This window comes from Urocitellus parryii, chromosome 5, assembly GCF_045843805.1.
Source record: "Urocitellus parryii isolate mUroPar1 chromosome 5, mUroPar1.hap1, whole genome shotgun sequence".
Lineage (NCBI taxonomy): Eukaryota > Metazoa > Chordata > Mammalia > Rodentia > Sciuridae > Urocitellus > Urocitellus parryii.
Genome location: NC_135535.1, coordinates 62,538,161 through 62,555,862, shown reverse-complemented (window position 1 = coordinate 62,555,862; position 17,702 = coordinate 62,538,161). Strand labels below are relative to the sequence as shown.

Sequence of the window (17,702 nt, the reverse complement as noted above, 5' to 3'; positions counted from 1 at the left end):
ATGGGACAGTCTGATGTAAAGCCTAGGGCTGTGCAGTGAACCCAAAATTTAAGGAGGGTAGCAACCAACTATTGGGGGGTTAATCCAAGTTCTCTGATATTCACCTACAATCGCACTGCCCCCTCCAGATTTCCTGCATCCGACCCCAAAGAAATTGCTTTCTCCCATTCCTCCGTTGCTTTTTTCCCATTCCAAAAACAGCCTACAATTTTATTTAATGAAAGACACATTTATGAACAATCAAATGATCCTCATAAAATTTTTATTGAAGGACGTAAAAACAAGCTACTTGCCCACGACCGAGGTCGCTCTCTCGCCTTGCCCGTTCTCACCCTGGCTCTCTGCAGACAGAACCAGTGAGTGACTTCTGTTGGGGGGGTAGGGTGACGCAGAGATGAAGTTGGGGGCAAAAGAGTGTGAGCAGGCAGACGGGATGGGGATGCCCCACTTAAGTTGTGTAGATCTCTCCTCCACTTCTTCAAGCTGGCAAAGAAACATAAATAGATACAGACAATAAATTTAAAATAAAGGCGCTTGTATATCTGTGCCAAAGGGAAGACTTCCAAGGCTGATGATAAAGGTGTATGAGATTCCGAAGTTCTTCCCCTCCCACCCGCAGATCATCTTCCCTAAGCTTCCCCTACCCTAGATTTGGGGGTTGAGTTGGCCAGTGGCAGAAGGATGCTCCCCTTTCCCTCCTTCCCTCCCTCCACCCCAGCTTCTCCAGTCCCCTCCCACCCTCCCACCCTCACTGCTGCAGCTCCTGAAAGAAATACATACATACACACTATTTAAAAACGCATGTTTAAAAGCCACGTTCCGAACTGACAATCGCTGATCTAGGCTTGCTCAGAGACTGCGGGAGCGTCGGGGCCGACAGAGACAGATTACGTCAAGAAATAGTTCCTCCACCTACCTCCACCGGCCTCCACGCCCCTATGGGGCTCCTGCGCCCAGCTCAACCCTGGGGGTCCGGGAACCCTTGCTTCGGGGATTGGTATTTTCACCCCATTAAAAAATCCTCATGGTTGGAGAGAGCCATCTGTTTATGAGCGGACATGGGCAAGGGGGGGTTCTCTGATTATCAGCGATCCTGCGCGGGGGGGGGGGAGGCCGGCGCCTGGAGTCCAGAGTTGCGGACCCCCAGGAAAACGCAGGTCGCGGGGATCAGCAGAGAGAGGGGGTGGGAGGGGGGGAAAGCAAGGGAAAAAAAAGCCCCTGCGCATTGATCCGCGCCGTATTTTTGGGTAAATACGATCACGTGGGGGCTGGGGAACCAATGAGCTGCCGGGAAAAGGCTGGAAAAATAATTACCTGCCTTGATTGTTCTGTGAGCAGATAAAAAGTACATATACAGTTCATACAATAATCTTATGTATGTAAAACCCTGTTACGATGTCGGCGACGGGGCCCATCAGTAACTATTACGTGGACTCGCTCATCTCTCACGACAATGAAGACCTCCTAGCGTCCAGGTTTCCGGCCACAGGGGCTCACCCCGCCGCCGCCAGACCCAGCGGTTTGGTGCCGGACTGTAGCGATTTTCCGTCCTGTAGCTTCGCGCCCAAGCCGGCAGTGTTCAGCACGTCGTGGGCGCCCGTGCCCTCGCAGTCGTCCGTGGTATATCACCCGTACGGCCCCCAGCCCCACCTCGGCGCCGACACGCGCTACATGCGGACTTGGCTCGAGCCGCTGTCCGGCGCCGTCTCCTTCCCCAGCTTCCCGGCCGGGGGCCGTCATTACGCCCTCAAGCCGGACGCCTACCCCGGGCGCCGCGCCGACTGCGGCCCGGGAGACGGCCGCAGCTACCCGGACTACATGTACGGTTCGCCCGGGGAGCTGCGCGACCGCGCCCCGCAGACACTGCCCTCGCCCGAGGCGGACGCACTCGCCGGCAGCAAGCACAAAGAGGAGAAGGCCGACCTGGACCCCAGTAAGTTGGGAGCAATTTTCCTTTACAACCGGCGCGGGAGGGGAGGGGAGGACAGGCGGGGGGAGCCGAATTACAGCCCCTCCGAGCGATCCAGGGAGCGCGGGAGAGGGGCGAGGGCGAGGGGGCGAGGACTCAATAAAAGCGAATTACCTTGGGGAGCTTTCAGGGAAAGGAAGGTCTGAGAAGGGGGCCCAGGGAGCCAGGTTGGGAGAGGGTCGAAGGGGGACTCCTCTCCCAGAGGCTGACTTGATGAAAGCGACCCCTGCCCTCTCCCTGCCCAGGCTTTTTGGCTCAATCGCCACTTTCCAAGAAATGCAGACAGGGCCAGGGGCTGGGCTGGGGGGCGAGATTCATTTTATGGTTTGAGATGGGACAGGGGAGAGGTGAGGAGAACACTAGGGGTAGAGAGGAAATACCCCTGGGAGAAAAATCACCCTTGCCTCCCAGTCAGCATGGGAATTCTCACCCCACTATGGATTCATACAAACAGAAGGTCCATTGCCCTCCCCCAGGAGCATTGGTTGAGGGGTCTTCGGGGATTTTGTAGCCTAGAATCTTGGAGAGATCAAGACTTCCAGAGGGAACTGGGGAGAGAAGTAGGGTCTGAGCCTCCTTAAACTTGAGAACCCTCTAGTGAGGGTTTACAGGAGAAAGGGTAGAGAATGGGTGTCAGGGATGTGAAATGGGGAAGGCATCTCCCCAGATTAGAGAATCTCTCTCTCTCTCTCTCTCTCTCTCTCTCTCTCTCTCTCACACACACACACACACACACACACACACACACACTCACACTCTTAGGCTCCTATCAAGGAGATAGGAACCTTCAGAGTATTGCAAAAGAGGTCTGGCTGGGATAGGTGGGGGGGCAGGTGGGAACTGCAGGGCCAGAGAAAGGGGAAATAAGGAGAAACAGCAGGAGAGGGGGTGCAGTCCCCTGGGTGTGAGGAAGTGTCTGGGGGAGTCCCAGGAGGGGGCTGTAGGAAATCTTTTTCTCTATCCCCACAAGGGGCCAGGGCCTAATTATACCCCTCTGAAGGCTTCCCTCCCTGCCCTTAGCTACTCCCATAAACCTGAAATTGGAGGCTTAGCTCCTGCATAGCCTGTCCTGGGGCTGGCAAGAGGGGGACACTGGAGGCCAAGCTATAGGGGAGTCTGTCCCCAAGTCCAGCAGCTCTCTGGAGAGAGGAGAAAGACTTTCCCCATCTCAGCATCGTCCTGAGAATTCGCCTCAGCAGGGTTGAACTCTGAGCGGGAGACAGGCACTGGAGAGAGTGGTGAGGGGTTTAGGGACTCTCAGGGTCAGGAAGCAGAAGTGCTGAAATTTCAGGACTTGGTCGTGGGCTGGGAGGATGGGAGGGGGCAGAGGAGGAGGGAGGTGGGGAGGAGAGAGACCTTGCTATAAAAATAAAAAACAAGAGAGAGAAGCGTTTATGGGCCTATGAAACGGTTGGGAATTTGGACTTTTTATGAGGATATTCTCGAATTACTACTCTTGAAGCTGAGGACCAGACTGTAGGGGCTTTGATAGCCTCGGATTTCCTACAGTTTTAGGTGCTGGAAACTAAAGAGGGAGGGGAGATGGGAGGGGGCAAAATGCAAAAGGAGGAAGGAGGTAAATTCCTAAGGCAAAACGTGTCCAAATTCAGGTTCAATTATTGGATTTGGGGAGCCTGGCTAAGCCTGGGGTTGGGGTGGCAGAGGTCCTGGGCTGGAAAGGGGCTCCACTGACCCTTGCCTGTGTTTGGCCCTCCAGGCAACCCCGTGGCCAACTGGATCCACGCCCGGTCCACGAGGAAGAAGCGCTGCCCCTACACCAAGTACCAGACGCTGGAACTGGAGAAGGAGTTTCTCTTCAATATGTATTTAACCAGGGACCGTCGGTACGAGGTGGCCCGGGTTCTCAATCTCACTGAGCGGCAGGTCAAAATCTGGTTTCAGAACCGGAGGATGAAGATGAAAAAGATGAATAAAGAGAAAACCGACAAGGAGCAATCCTAAACCCTGCCCCAGCCTGCTGCCTCAGCACAGCCAAGGGAAAAACAGAAACCCCACAAAAATATCCCAACCCAGGCGGGAGAAAGAAAGCACGAAAAGAAAAGGAAGGAGCAAGATAGAGAAAAGCCAATCAGCTTAAAAAAGGGAAAAAGGAAAACTCGCGATTTGGGAGGGTTAAGTGTTGAGAAATTGGTGTTTTAGAGTTAGTTCTACCCAGCGATAAAGAGGCAGAAGAGAAACTGAATTCTCTTCCCCCCAGCGCAACAGAAATAAATGACACACACAAATGTGATTTTTTCCTCCTTTCTTCAGAGAAGCCAGTACTTGAATTGCTATATTTCTATTTTTTCCTGTACCATATTTGATCTGGGCGATCCCTTCCCAGGCCTGGGGCATTCTGTGTGCAGATTTTGTACAAAAAAAAAAAAAAGACACACACACATACATACACACACAACAATGATTCCCAACCCAGGAGCTGAGGGGCCAGGACGCGCAGGCTGGGTCGGGCGGCACAGGCCGGTGCCTCAAGCGTGTATATAGCAGCGTTCCCTCTCACCCTCAGCGTCTGTCCCCAGCGTCGGTCCTGTAATGTGCTTCTGTTTGTTATGGTAGAACAGCTCTGTGTTAATATATCCAAGTTGCTTTAAAAACCAGAAACCCAACTGCATCCAGTTCTCGTTATTTCTCCTCCCTGTGGCTACCAGGCTCATGTTGTGGAGGAGGCAAGTGCTCAGATCCTCTAGGGGAGGCTGGCTACCTCGGAGGGGCAAATGCCTGTGGCTTCTCTGGGGCAGGGCAGGGTGGGGGTGGGGGTTCCAGGGGAGCAGTGGAAGCTGCTGAGGCAGAGGCCTGGCTGGTGCCTGCCTCCCAAGTTTCCTGGTGGCTAGATGGGGGGGGGGGCACAGCATGAATGGCTTTCCCTGGCTGTAATTAATTGTAATAATTTATGAGTACATGAGATCGTAGAGGAGAGATAGGTGAAGATGAAAGTTGGGTGCTGGGTGAGGGCCCAGGCTGGATTCTTGCCCAGCTGCATTGGTGCTTTGGTGTTTTCAGGGATGACTAGGAAAAGAAGGCTGACGGGGGATGTTCGGCTAGGAGGAAGACCAGGCAGGCCTCAGGGAGCAGGACAAGCATTGGGGACTGCATTGAGAGAGAGAACAAAACGGAAAGAGAAAGAGGAGAAGGAGGAAGTGCTGGGAGGAGAAATGAAAGAAGGGAAGAAGGAAGGAGAGGAGGAGGAAGGAAAGAGGAGAGGAAGAAGATGACAAAGCCAATATAATCAGAATTAGATTTACTTTCTACTTCTCAATCATTATGCTCTCCTCTCCTCCTAGTTCTCTTGTCAGTCTCTGCCTCTTTCTGGTGTTGAGTTGGCATGTTGGTCTGGGAGTAACCAGGGTCATGCTAAGCAGCTGCAGCACTCCTAGGGCTTGGTGTGGCCCAAGGAAGCTGGTTAGAGATTAGCCATGAGTGGGGTGCTCCCTGGTGGCTGTGAGACCCCAAGCACAAAGGTGAGGGTGTGTGTGTAACAGCCTAGAGGGGCTGGTTGACTGAGCTGCACCCCAGAGCGCCTTCCCTAAAACCAGCAGTTTTCATCTGCTAATCAGAAGCAGACACAAGCTGCTGGGTATATGCCTGGGCCGGGCGCCCCCTTTCTCGGAAATCCCCCAATCTGGAAACTATTAAAATCAGACTGCTTGAAATATAGCCCTTTAATATCTCAGGCTGCCCATTTTGCTGAGGGTGCAGGGTGTTGCTCTGAATATTTGGAGGATACCACCATAAAAGACAATAATTGGGGGTCCCAGTCCATATGCTGCTTCCCCCAAAGCATCACCTCGCAGGACTGTTGATACACTTGTAGGGACCAGTCTCTACTTAATTATTTGAATCTCTTACCCACTCCTTCCATTAAACATTCCAATTTTGAGGTCTGGAGGAAAGTGGAAAGGGGTGAAAATTTTGTTGTGGTAATATTTTGGGGAACAATCAAGTTGCAACAACAAATTTAGTTGTTGTTGAAATATTTGCTCCTCTTTCCTGCTTAGGAGACCTCCTCCCCAATTCCAGAAGCATTGTTTTCTTGGTATTTTGGAAAGGTTTTCTCACTTCTCCCTTTGGCCCTCTGCTGTTCTGTAACCCTGGCCTCAGTTCCTCACTTGATGGAAGCCAAGACACCCCTTTCTCCCTCAGCTGAGACCGCTGGGATGAGGGCTTCTGTCCCAGACCGAGCTCGGCGGTGTTTCCGGGCTTCCACCCCGCCCCTGCTCGAAGGCCCTGTCGCCTCCCCTCGGCGTCCATCAGCTCGGCCTGCTTCCTGCAGCCTGCCCGCCAGAGCCGGCCTTGCTGCGGGCAGGAAGGAGGGCTGCAGGGCTGGAAGACCCTGAGGAGCGCTTGGGATTCAGAACAGGCCCACCGCCCGGTTCAATATACAATCCCAGCCCAGCCTTCAGCCTGCAGGTCAGGAATGGATTCGATTTTTATTCATTATCACTTATTAATTAAAACAACACGACACACTTCTGGGGAAATAAATGAAAGCTGGCGGTGGAGAGAGAGGTTAGCAAATGCCCTCCTTCCCTAATCTTCCCCTCCCACCTCTCCTCTGCTCCTTTGTCAGAAATCACAAAACCCTAAAGGTTGTTCCACTTGGGAAGGCAGCGGATAGGTACATTTCCGCAGCCCCGAAATGCCACTTTTATGGCGCTGTTTGTCTCCCTGCTCTGGGTTCTGAATGGGGCCGAACAAAACAGCAGCGCAGAGCTGGCTAGACGTCTGGGCTTAATTGTTTTATGGTTTAAATAAGGTGGACACTCTTTCCTTTGAAATCGGATTATAGGAATGTTTTGTCTATGGCCCACGGAGAACAGGACCTCACTGGCTGGGAGGGAGAGGTGGAGAAAGCGCGCGCGCGCGCGAGGGATGGGCTACAAACCAGGGGGCAAACAGCCTGGAGAAGTCATAGCCCACCCTAAAATCCTACAGGCGGCGGCAGAATAGACCCTGCAGGTCCAGCATCAGGATAAGAGGAAGGAGGAGTTTAGGGTGCGCGCTGCGGACAGGAGGTCCCGGGAGCTTCGGTTCGTGCATCCGCGTGCGCGGAGATTTTCCGAGGTCAGAAATGCGCCTGAATGGTGTTGCGGGGCGCGGGAGGGCGGGGTGGAGGGCGGGGAGAATAGCTACAGTTTCTTTGCACAATGTCTCTTAATGCAAGAAAAGAGGGTAACAAAAAGAGAACAGTTTGTAACCTTTCACAAGGTTTATTTCAAGAACTTAGAAAACAAAAGAACAGCAGTCCCGAGGCAACACCCTTCCGGGGAATCCCTTTCTTTTGTACCCAATTGGAGCCTCCTTCCTTCCACTTCCCACCTTTGGGCCAAGCCTAGGACCTCCGTTGGCTTTTTGCCGGCCGGACTGCATTGGAGCAAATGGACGCGAGGTGGCGCTGTTGCTCAATGTTAGAGGCGGCGGTGCCCCCCGACCTGCCTGGCCACACTGACATTTGAGGCCTGGCCCAGGGCCGCGGCGAGAAGGCCCCGCGCCTCTGCCCGGCCCGGCCCCACTGGCTCTGAGCAAATCAATCCTCTCACCTGCGAGGTGTAAATAATTCGCGAGTGGCAGCGGGAGATGGACCCTCGCTCTGGCAGGGGGCTCATGAGGCGCAGGAGGGTAGGCATCAAAAATAATCGCTTTGCGGAGGAGATAAGTGCGAAGCAGGCAGCGCGTAATTAACACAAAAAGACGGAATGACCCGGACAAACGAACATAAATCCGTGATACCTAAGAGGGCGGTGCAGGCCTCAGGGAGAGGAATAGAGATGGCCCCGGCGAGGATGGCTGCTTTCGGTTCCTTTATTTCCAGGCTCAGGAAGCGAAATAAACCAGATACGTGCAAAAGCAATAAAATAAAATAAAATAATCAAATGAAAGGAAGATGAAATATCTCCCCCAAAGGGGAAACCAAGTCCGACCAGGGGTTGCGGGACTGGTGGGTTCTCCGGACAGGCGGCGGTGGCGGCACACTCGGGACAGTCGCATTCCAAGACACAAAGGCCCAGAAGAATAGCTCTGTGGCAGGGTTTTCGCTGGACCATAAAATGTCGAAATATCCCCCCACCCCCTAAAAGATAAGGCGCAGGCCCCAGAGCGGATCTTGCCCTCTGGGCCTCCTCTTTCCAGACAGAGAAGAGAAAGTATTTATGACAGTCCCCAGTGACCCAGATGCTGGGAGCCCAGAGTCCACCCTGTTCAACCGGGCACCAGAGGAGCAGGCTTGGAAAAAGGCAGGGCTGGAGCCAAGGATGCAGCAGGCTCTGGTAGGTGGAAGCCTAGTTGTGCCCATGCACTGTTCTGGACCCTTGGGAGGGCTGCAGCTCTGGAACTGCCTCTTTTGACCCTTCCCTCCTGGCCCTAGGGCCAGAGTTCTGAGTGTCTAACAGTTGGGGCAGTCCCTAACTGAGATAGGAGTGGGTCTCCCAAAAGCAAGGGATCCTGGAAGGATCTTTTGCTGGTGTACCAGTGAACCTCCGTTGGGAATTTGGCTGAGAGTGACCATTTCCCCAGCAATTATTCAAATAATAGGATGGTGGTGGTTATTCTCTCCAAACCATCCTACATTGCATTGCTATTCCTTTCTCCATCCCCAGAGCTGACTCTGGATGGGGATGGGGAAGAAAAAGATCTGGTTTTCTAATCACCTCCTTCCTCATCCAACCCTGAAACCCCAGAATATGGAAGGAAAACAGGTAGCAGTGTTTGGGGGTTTGGTGTGGGTTTCCCCCCCCCCCATGATGTGAAAGACCTAAAGATGCATCTGTGTTTGTCAGGCATTATGTGCATGTGAGCCTGGTATGCACGTGTGTGTAGTATCTGTGAGGTGAAAGGGATGCTTCCAGGAATGTACATGCTAGTTTACAGTGAGCATGCACTTGATGTGTCCCAGGATGAGAAGGTAGCATGTACTGTGTGTATTCGTATACACAGTGTGCCCCAGGGTTGCACTGTGTGTGACAACCTCACACACTGGAGAGAGAGAGAAATGGGGAAAACATTCTTATTCATCTTCTTTATTCATATGCGCATAGCACACATACATGGCTCTCTCACTTTCTCCCTTTTTCTGTCTGTGTTCGACCCACATAACTATACCCACTTAGGGCCAGGGAAGGATGCTGATGGATTAAGATTCTTTTATCCATTAGAATTAACTTCAATTTGCCCAGTATTGGGGATGAAGTGACCTCCCCACACACAGAGAAAGTGTGGGTAAATATTTAAAGAGTGTCTGTTGACAGTTCCCATCCACATCCTGGCCTGGGCAGCTTGCCTGGGGGAAGAGGAGGATTCAGAGAAGCCAAGGAGCACCCCACCCCCCAGGCTGACCTGGCATTTCCTATGAGGTGGGAGTATGTGGGGACAAGTAAGAGGCCTGCTCCAGTCCCCTCTACCTCAGATACAAATAGTCTCCTGAAGAGAAACATCCTGGATCAGCCCAGCCAGGAGCCAGGAACACACAAGCTATCCTTTCCTTTCTTAGTCCCCATAAACAGCTTTCCTCTCAGACCCCAGCCAAGCTTATTGCCATTGCCTGGGTTCCCTGCTCCAGGTAGGTGCTGGTGTCTGAAGGGACAGTGTGGCCCTGATAGGGTACCTGGTATAACCAGCCCTTGTGTTCTTCTCTAGAATAGAGTCTTAAGGGTCTTAGGAAGAGGGGGCAGCTTCAGACTCTGGGGAGGGGCCAGTGGCTGCAGGGTCCTATGCCTGGGGGCTGTGATGTGGTTTATCTTTTTTCTCCTTAAAGTCCAAGACTTAAGGACCCCCTAAGGAGACCATCTTTTGGGTTAGAGGCTCTGCTCTGGCTTGCTGATATTCAAAGCTGGTCTGGGGGAGGGGGCAGTTCTTATACCTGTTGAGGTAACCTGAGTTGACCTGTGGGCTAAGGTATAGCCCCCACCCCCAGAAGAAGGGAAAGAGAAGGGGGAGGGGGCACCTTCAAATCTGAATGCGTACCTTGGAAAAGCTGGCCCCAGCCATTAGCTGGGGCTGGCTGGCCACCCCCTCCACACACCACACCCCCCATCCCTCCCCCCTCCTCCCTCCCCTTCCTTCAGGTCCCCCCCAGCCCTGAACCCCTCAACCCCCGCCATCTCTCCTCTCTTCCTCCTCTCTCTCTCTCTCTCTCTCTCTCTCTCTCTCTCTCTCTCTCTCTCTCTCTCTCTCTCTCTCTCTCGCCTGTCTTCATGTCGTGGATTGATGAACGCGAATCGCGTGTAAGCGCCGCCACCGCCGGGAGTCTGAGGAATTCGCCTGGGCTGTTAAAGGAAAGAGCTAAGTGAGAGAGCGCGAGCTCTACCTACCGACAGTGAAGAGAGCCGCCGCCGCCGCCGCCGCCCGCTCGCCGCCCGCCGCCGCCCGCGCCCCAGACCCGGGAGCTCGGCACCGAAGCGCCCCCCACCTGCCCAGCCCCCAGCCCACCAGCCCAGCCCAGCCCAGTCCGGGGCGCCAGGCGACCTGGGGTTCGGTCCCGGGGGGAGGGGAGTTTCGGGGGTACCGGGCGGGGGAGCCGTGAGCCAGAGGGGAGGGGGCCGCGGGTTTTCATGTACCCAGCATGAGCTCCTACTTCGTCAACCCCCTGTTCTCCAAATACAAAGGCGGCGAGTCCCTGGAACCGGCCTATTACGACTGCCGGTTCCCTCAGAGTGTGGGCAGGAGCCATGCGCTGGTGTACGGGCCCGGCGGCTCGGCGCCCGGCTTCCAGCACGCCTCGCACCACGTCCAAGACTTCTTCCACCACGGCACCTCCGGCATCTCCAACTCGGGCTACCAGCAGAACCCGTGCTCGCTTAGCTGCCACGGAGACGCCTCCAAATTCTATGGCTACGAGGCGCTCCCCAGACAGTCCCTTTATGGGGCTCAGCAAGAGGCGAGCGTGGTGCAATATCCCGACTGTAAATCCTCCGCCAACACTAACAGTAGCGAAGGACAAGGCCACTTAAATCAAAACTCGTCTCCCAGCCTCATGTTTCCATGGATGAGACCCCACGGTGAGAAGCCTTTTCTCTTTCCCCCTTGGTCTCCCGCGCTCCGCTCCGGGGTCTTCTCCCCCTCCCTCGCCTTTTTGTCTGTCCTTGCTTTCCCTCCTGGCTTTGGGGTCTCTCCCACCCCACCCCCATGCCTGGGTGGGTTTCTGGAGGTTGTTGGGAGGTGGGTGCCTGGGACGTTTTGGAAATTGGGGTGAAGGTGGAGAAAAGGTGATGTGGGGGTAACAAAGGGTTAAAAATAATTTCCTCCATTTCTGTCTGTGTCTGTCTCTCTGTCTCTCCCTCTCTCCATCTCTAAAGTCAAAGTTGGGGAGGTGGCTGGGAAGGGTACCCTGAGTACCCTGAGGTTATCAGTGTTTGGAGCTGATAACCAGTTTCTCCAAAGGCAAAGAGTCTGCAGTCCAAGACAGTGGCCAAGCTGTCTTGGGTCTAGCCAGACCCTAGCCAGAGAGTGTGAAAACCCCTAGGATAGACACTCTGGCTCTCTAGGGTCCCCACTGCCTCCTTTCAGAGAACTAACCCAGGGGCCATTACCTCAACTTTTTTGTACTTCCCCCAGTTGAAGAGAAGACAGGGAGCCTGAGAAAAGAGAAGGGGGGAAAGTGCTCAAAAGGAGAGGGGTATTCAGGTTGAGGGGCTCTGAAGTCCAGAGGACCCTGCCAGGTTACCCTCCAATCAAGGACTTGTGGGGTCTTCTTGAAACCTACAGAGCTTCTCAGGTCATGAGCCCCTCCAAGGGTGGCCCCTCACAGCCCAATTTCGAAGTACAGGGGGAAGCGATAAAGCGACAAGTTCCGGCAGGGATGGCCCTTGATTTATTTGCTGGTCTCCAGTTAGCAATCAGCCGAAGCAGTGATACATTCCAGGAGATCAATTATTTTCCTTATTGGAAAAGCATTAGGCAGAGAGAGGCAATGAGGGGGCAGTGGGCAGAGCCCCTCTCCCTTACTCCCAGCCTTTTTTCCTTTCTTTTAGAAACAGATTCTGTCCCCAGCCCATCTCACTAAATGCCATTCTGCACTTGTAAACAAAGCTGCAAAAGCCAGTTTCCTGGGATTGCAGGCCTGGGGGACTCTGAAGGGTTCCCCTGGCCCCTTTAAGCCCCCAGTTTCCAGATACCTCCAGTCCCTGCCCCTATTCTCACCCCATCTCCCAAGGTGAAGCCAAACCAAAACAATCCCCCAGACTTTCTTGCCCTTGCCTGCCTTCTGCTCTATCCTCTTCCGCAGGAGGGAGGCGAACTGAGGAGACCAGAGTGGGGACTTTGAGAGGCAGAGTAGCGGGGTAAATAAAACTGAGCCCCCACCCAGACATAACCAGACTGGGGTTCTGTTCTGTCCAGCTCCGGGGCGGCGCAGCGGTCGGCAAACTTACAGCCGGTATCAGACCTTGGAACTAGAAAAGGAGTTTCTCTTTAATCCTTATTTGACACGAAAGCGCCGGATTGAAGTCTCTCACGCCCTGGGACTGACCGAGAGACAAGTGAAGATCTGGTTCCAGAACCGAAGAATGAAGTGGAAAAAGGAGAACAACAAGGATAAACTGCCTGGGGCCCGAGATGAGGAGAAGGTGGAGGAAGAAGGAAATGAGGAAGAGGAGAAAGAGGAGGAGGAAAAGGAAGAAAACAAGGACTAAGCAAAAAAGAGAAAAAGAAAAAGAAAATTTCCCTCCTTTTAGCAACTCCCTTGAAGTTTCGTTTTATGGTAGCAGATAAATTGAGAAGTTTACGACTGTCATTTGCTTTTATAGAGAATAGAATGACACTCACAACTCTAACTACCTGTCAGATACTTGCAGCTCTGGTTTTATTACCTTTGGACTCCCCCTCCTCTTTATTTGTTTGGGGGCTGGAGGGGGGAGATCCAGACACAGCAAAAAGTTTGGACTCTCTGTCCCACTCCTTGCCCTAACACACACACTTGTCCCTACTCCCACCTTCTGAGTCCTTCCTGAATTTTAAGGTCTATGACTTGGCCTTCTTACCCCCTCTTTCTGCCCCTTCTCACCATACTCCCACTTCCCTGTTTCTCTGGTATTTATTTTAGAGGGGAACCCCCCAAAAAAATGCAGAAGAGGACTCCTGGCTTTGCTTTTATGCTAGGATTGGTGTACTAGATTTACTTTTAAAAAAAAGGAAAGGAAAGGAATAGTAATAAAAGGAAGGAAAGGAAAATAAATGAAAAAAATTTTAAAGAAACAGGAAAAGATAGCAAGGAATATTCCTTCCCCCTCCTTGAGGCTCCCTACTTAGAAAACCCCCTTGACTTTCTCTAGGAACCTGATGGAAAACTGAAGGAGATGTGGGTCTCTTCCCTCCTCCCTTTCTAAGGGGTCACTAGAGGCCTATGGTCACCTCTGAAATCCTACCTAGCCATCCCATGGTCACTCGGGCCCATGCCTTCCTTGCCTTTGCTGTTTGATTTCTGTTCTTTTGGGCCCGGCTTCCTCTGAGCTGCAGCAGTGCTAGCGCTCAGAAATCACCATAATCATGAAAATAATAATAACAATAATAGTAATACTGACAATAAATCTTTAACATACTACCTAAAGGGAACCTGCAATAACCTTGAAAAAGAAAATTTAAAAATCCTACTATAGGAAAAAAAAAGAGAAAAAAATTAAAACTGAAAAAAAAGAGAAAGAAACCTCCAACGTATTTTATCACTACCTATAGAAAGAAATCCTGCTTTGAGAGTATTCGTAATGCGGTTTTGTTGTCGTTTGTTGCTGCTTATTTCACTAAGAAGAACCCAACAACTGAGACTGCCTAGCCCGCCGGTCCTGTGCGCTTTTATTGTGCTTCTAACCCCAGTAGAGTAGAACTAAATTGCACTGAATGTATAGTTAACTCTGTCTTGAATTCTCTGTTTATGCAACATGCTCGAAAGAAAAAACGTTAAAAATATATCTATAATAATAATTTTTGGTCATTTGTCTTTATGTCCAGCTATGAATGTAGATTTTGTGTCCCGACAGCCCTGTTCCTGGTCCAAGTACTTTGTATTGTATACGTGAGTCATAATAAAAAAAAAAAAGGAGAAAATATTTGAAGCTGAAATGTCTTGCTTTTTCTTCACAGTTCTTCCCCCATTCTCTACTCCCTCCCTCCTTTTTCTCCTTTCCTAACACTCTGGGAAAGATTTTCACTGATTTGACTTTGGGATGGGGGAACTTGCTTGGGGAAAAGTGTAAGAATGGAGAGAACAGATTGGGCTGAAAGGGCAGGTGACTGGTGATCAGGGTGAGAGGAGGAGGAAGAACAGTTCATTAGTAGAAAGAAGGGGTACATCAGTATGCTCTTGAGTATGCTCCAAAGTGGGTTTCTAGGTGTTAGGACCCCAATGGGAAGAAAGATCTCAGTCATTCACCTTTCTCCTCCTCAGCTATAGTCTGGGCCCAGACAAAGAATCTGTTCCATGCCCCTCCCATGGATATGTCTTTTTTCCCCCCAGGAGCTAGGGCTGAGGATGAGGCAGTGAGGTTCTTTCTGATCTTCACATGTCCTTTGCAGCCAGTCCCTGGCACCCATCACCCAGCAGTGGAATAGTGAACAGGGTGGGGGAAGTGTGAGGCTCAGGGCAGCTGACCTGTCAGAAGGGCTTGAAGGGCAAGATGCCTAAAGAGAGGCTGCTAAGTGTGGGGGATAAGGATGCTTCAGTCTGGGAGAGATGAGAGGGGAAGAAGAAATGGATGAGCTGGTAGATCAACCAGCTTGGGTCTACATTCTAGAATCCAAAATCAGTCAGCACTGGGTCATCACTGTCACTCAGCCCTTTTATGTTCATTCCACCTCTGTTCTGGCTGTTTCAAGCCAGCTCCAGGCTTCACCTTGGCAATTGGGCAGCTTGCTGCCCCCCCCCCGTAGTGTACCCCTTGGCCTGGGGGGATGGAGCTACTCAGTGGACAGTCCTCCACCCCAACCACTGCAGGGTAAGGGGAGTCTCCATTGGAATCTCCATTCCCTAAAATAAAGAGTTGAAGGCTTAGGGACTCAGGAGGCAAAAGAGTCTCTCTCTTCTCTCTGGAGGGTCCTAAACTGAGAAGTCTGTTTATGCCAATAAGATTCTGGTCAAATAATCCCAAATTCCAGAGATGCAAAACTTCTGACTCAGTCAGGAGGTGGGGGGAGATAGGGAGGGAAGAGGATCTTCTGGTCTTCCATACCAGACCCCCAAAGACTGAAATATTTTGAGGCCAGCTATCCCTGTCTCACACACCCACCCCTTTCCCCTGGTCAATGATTTTCACAGATCTAGGTTCAGGCCAAATCTTTGGTTGCTTTACCGGAGTCCCCGTCCTTGACTCCTAGGAAAAGTGGTCCTGAGTACAGGGTTGGGTCAAGCCATGTTCATAGGGGACTCCTGCCTGGAGACAGGCTTCGGGTTGGAAGCACAGGCTGCGGTGCAGCTGGTGACAGCTTTAAGCAGAAGCTCCGGGGAAAATCTGCCCCAACCTGGGGTTCCTACTGAGAGTTGATGAGCCATCCAGGTAACCCCATTTGCTGCAGGGAACCCCGGCTACCACCTAGGGAGGCCCGAATAGAGGGCATTTTGCTCTGGATCGCAGGCCTTCCCATAGGCGTCCCCTCTGTAATCCCAGGGATGGCCGAGGGCTGTTTCATTTTTAAACGTGGAATTATGATTGCTATTAATAAAAATGTCTGGCCCAGTAGCCAAACGGGATGAGCCCTGCATTAAGTGACTCCGAAGGGCCTTGCAGCATTTTCCCCACACCAAATGCCCCATTCATCCCTGGCTCTGTGTTCTGCAACGTCCGTGGCCCCAAGCCTGTCGCGTCGGAGGGCGGGGTGTGTCTGGCGCCCGGTTTCACTCAAAAAGTCGGGCAACTAGAGGGTCAGACCCCGGGAGCCCTAGCCGGCCCCTCATGCAGCACTCGTTCCCCACTCCTCCTGCCCACCGCCTCTGTTTTCTCGTTTGGAAAGAAAAGGAGGTAAAAACCCGTTTTATGGGGGAACCGTAATTGCGAGCGGGATGCTCTCTCTTTAGAAACGCGTCCTCCCAAATGCTCCCGCCATCCCATTACCGGAATGGGGACCATTCGGCTGCTGCAGATAGGACTTTCTCCCATTCTTTACTTTTTTTATTAGCCAATCAAAGTGGCTTCCGAAAGCTATTTGTGATTTGTGAAAAATAGTATCTTTCAAAATGCTGAGTTGAAGCATCTCGCTCATTTCGCCTTGAATTTATTATTCTAATCTCAACAGTAGAGACAGGATAATGTAGCTATTAAGTTGGGGGGCAAATTCGTTTCTCTGGATTAAAAAAAAATTCTCTTGACATTTTCTTTCCCTCCCCACTACCTTATTGCAGAAGCCAAGGGAGGTGCGGCCTTGGAGAAATCAGGGGAACCACGGGATTTAGTGAGCACCCTGAAAGACCTTTTGGGGGATCCTTTAGTGGGAGGGTGAGATTGGCCTCCCAGTCTTATCTTCCTTAAATTAGATGCCCCACCGTCTGCCTGCCTGGTGGTTGGGAAAGTTACCCCCAGCCCCAATTAAAGAGAACTCAGGACAGGTTGTGCCACAGACTAGAGGTAAAATTTCCTGTGAACTGCCTGCAGCGCTATCCCATTCTCCAGGCTGCCCATTGTGAGAAGCCGGGCCAGTGCTTCCTCCTCGTAATTTTTAACTACCTGTTATAAAATTTATGGGTGGGTTTGTAAAAAGAAACGAGGTCTCTGCATCCGGCTGAGGCTGAGGGAACTGCTTTGCTTACTGTGGGGGAAGTTTTAGGAAGGGATGCAGGATTCCCTCTTGGTTGGGGTGGGGACACCCAGCCACTGAGATTCCCAGGTCAGTTCCATGCTAGAACCAAGGGGAAGGCTGCTGGCCTTCAAATCTCCAGTGATTGGAGAGAGGTAGCTAGGCTGCAATGCAGCAGCATTTGGTCTATATGGGGGAATTTATTCTGGATTTCCCACATTAGGGTCGACCACCAAATTTAGAGATCTGGAGAAACGGGGTGCTAGGAATTTTAGTATCAAAGGTAGAATTCAGGGCAGTAAAATGTTTCTCTTTCAAGGCCTCAGAAGCACCTCCCAGCTGCTAGGATACAGAACCAGATTTTTTTTTTTTTTCTGAAAAAGGCAGATGGGTGTGGGCAAACTGACAAAATTGAAAAGGCTTAAATTTGCCTTGCACCTCAAAAAAAAAAAAAAAAAAAAAAAAAGGAAATGGGGACCAAGATCTTGGGCTTTGATTTTGTTGTTAACTTTAAAATGTTTGTGATTAAGCAGCTATTGAGGACCTAGGAAATGAGGAGACCAGATGTTAGGGATGGTCTTGGGGGGAAATGTCATTCTGTCTCAGACATGGACATGGAGATAAGGGTTACTTTGAGAGTTCTGAAGCCCCAAACTCTCACCTCTCCTGCTGCTTTCCTAAGACTGTCCAGGGCTGGTCTAGCCCTCTAGGCTCTTTAGAGGACATCCAGGGCAGGCTTGGTTGGGAGACTGTCAGTGGCCTGGGAACTACTGTTCTTGTCTGGGGTGGAGTGGGAGTTTGTGAGGGAACCCCAGTAGGAATGATGTCGGTCTCATCCTAGAAAAAATGGTAAGGTTAGGGAGGGTATGCTTTTTCAGTTCCTTACCCTTACCAACCCTCACTGCCTCAAGGCTACAAATCTTTGCAAAGCTTTGATTCCCCCAGATCCAACTTTATTACCTCCATTTATTAAGGAAAATATTAAAATATTAAAACTCGGCACAGC

At 51.7% G+C, this 17,702-nt stretch overlaps 2 protein-coding genes and 1 long non-coding RNA gene across 3 annotated transcripts; 2 read left to right on the top strand and 1 right to left on the bottom strand.

Moving 5' to 3' along the window:
- Window positions 1–245: 245 nt before the first annotated feature.
- On the bottom strand, window positions 246–1,186 carry LOC113189762 (uncharacterized). Its single transcript, XR_003301689.2, has 2 exons — window positions 917–1,186; window positions 246–483 (listed from the first exon to the last, which is right to left on the bottom strand). It is a non-coding gene; the product is annotated as an uncharacterized LOC113189762 (long non-coding RNA).
- Window positions 1,187–1,315: 129 nt separating this feature from the next.
- On the top strand, window positions 1,316–4,588 carry Hoxc9 (homeobox C9). Its single transcript, XM_026398707.2, has 2 exons — window positions 1,316–1,933; window positions 3,687–4,588. Exons 1-2 carry the CDS (start codon window positions 1,396–1,398, stop codon window positions 3,929–3,931), a joined length of 783 nt encoding a protein of 260 aa, XP_026254492.1. The 5' UTR covers window positions 1,316–1,395; the 3' UTR covers window positions 3,932–4,588.
- Window positions 4,589–10,541: 5,953 nt separating this feature from the next.
- Window positions 10,542–13,948, top strand: Hoxc8 (homeobox C8). Its single transcript, XM_026398708.2, has 2 exons — window positions 10,542–10,977; window positions 12,317–13,948. Exons 1-2 carry the CDS (start codon window positions 10,542–10,544, stop codon window positions 12,607–12,609), a joined length of 729 nt encoding a protein of 242 aa, XP_026254493.1. The 3' UTR covers window positions 12,610–13,948.
- The last annotated feature ends 3,754 nt before the right edge of the window (window positions 13,949–17,702 follow it).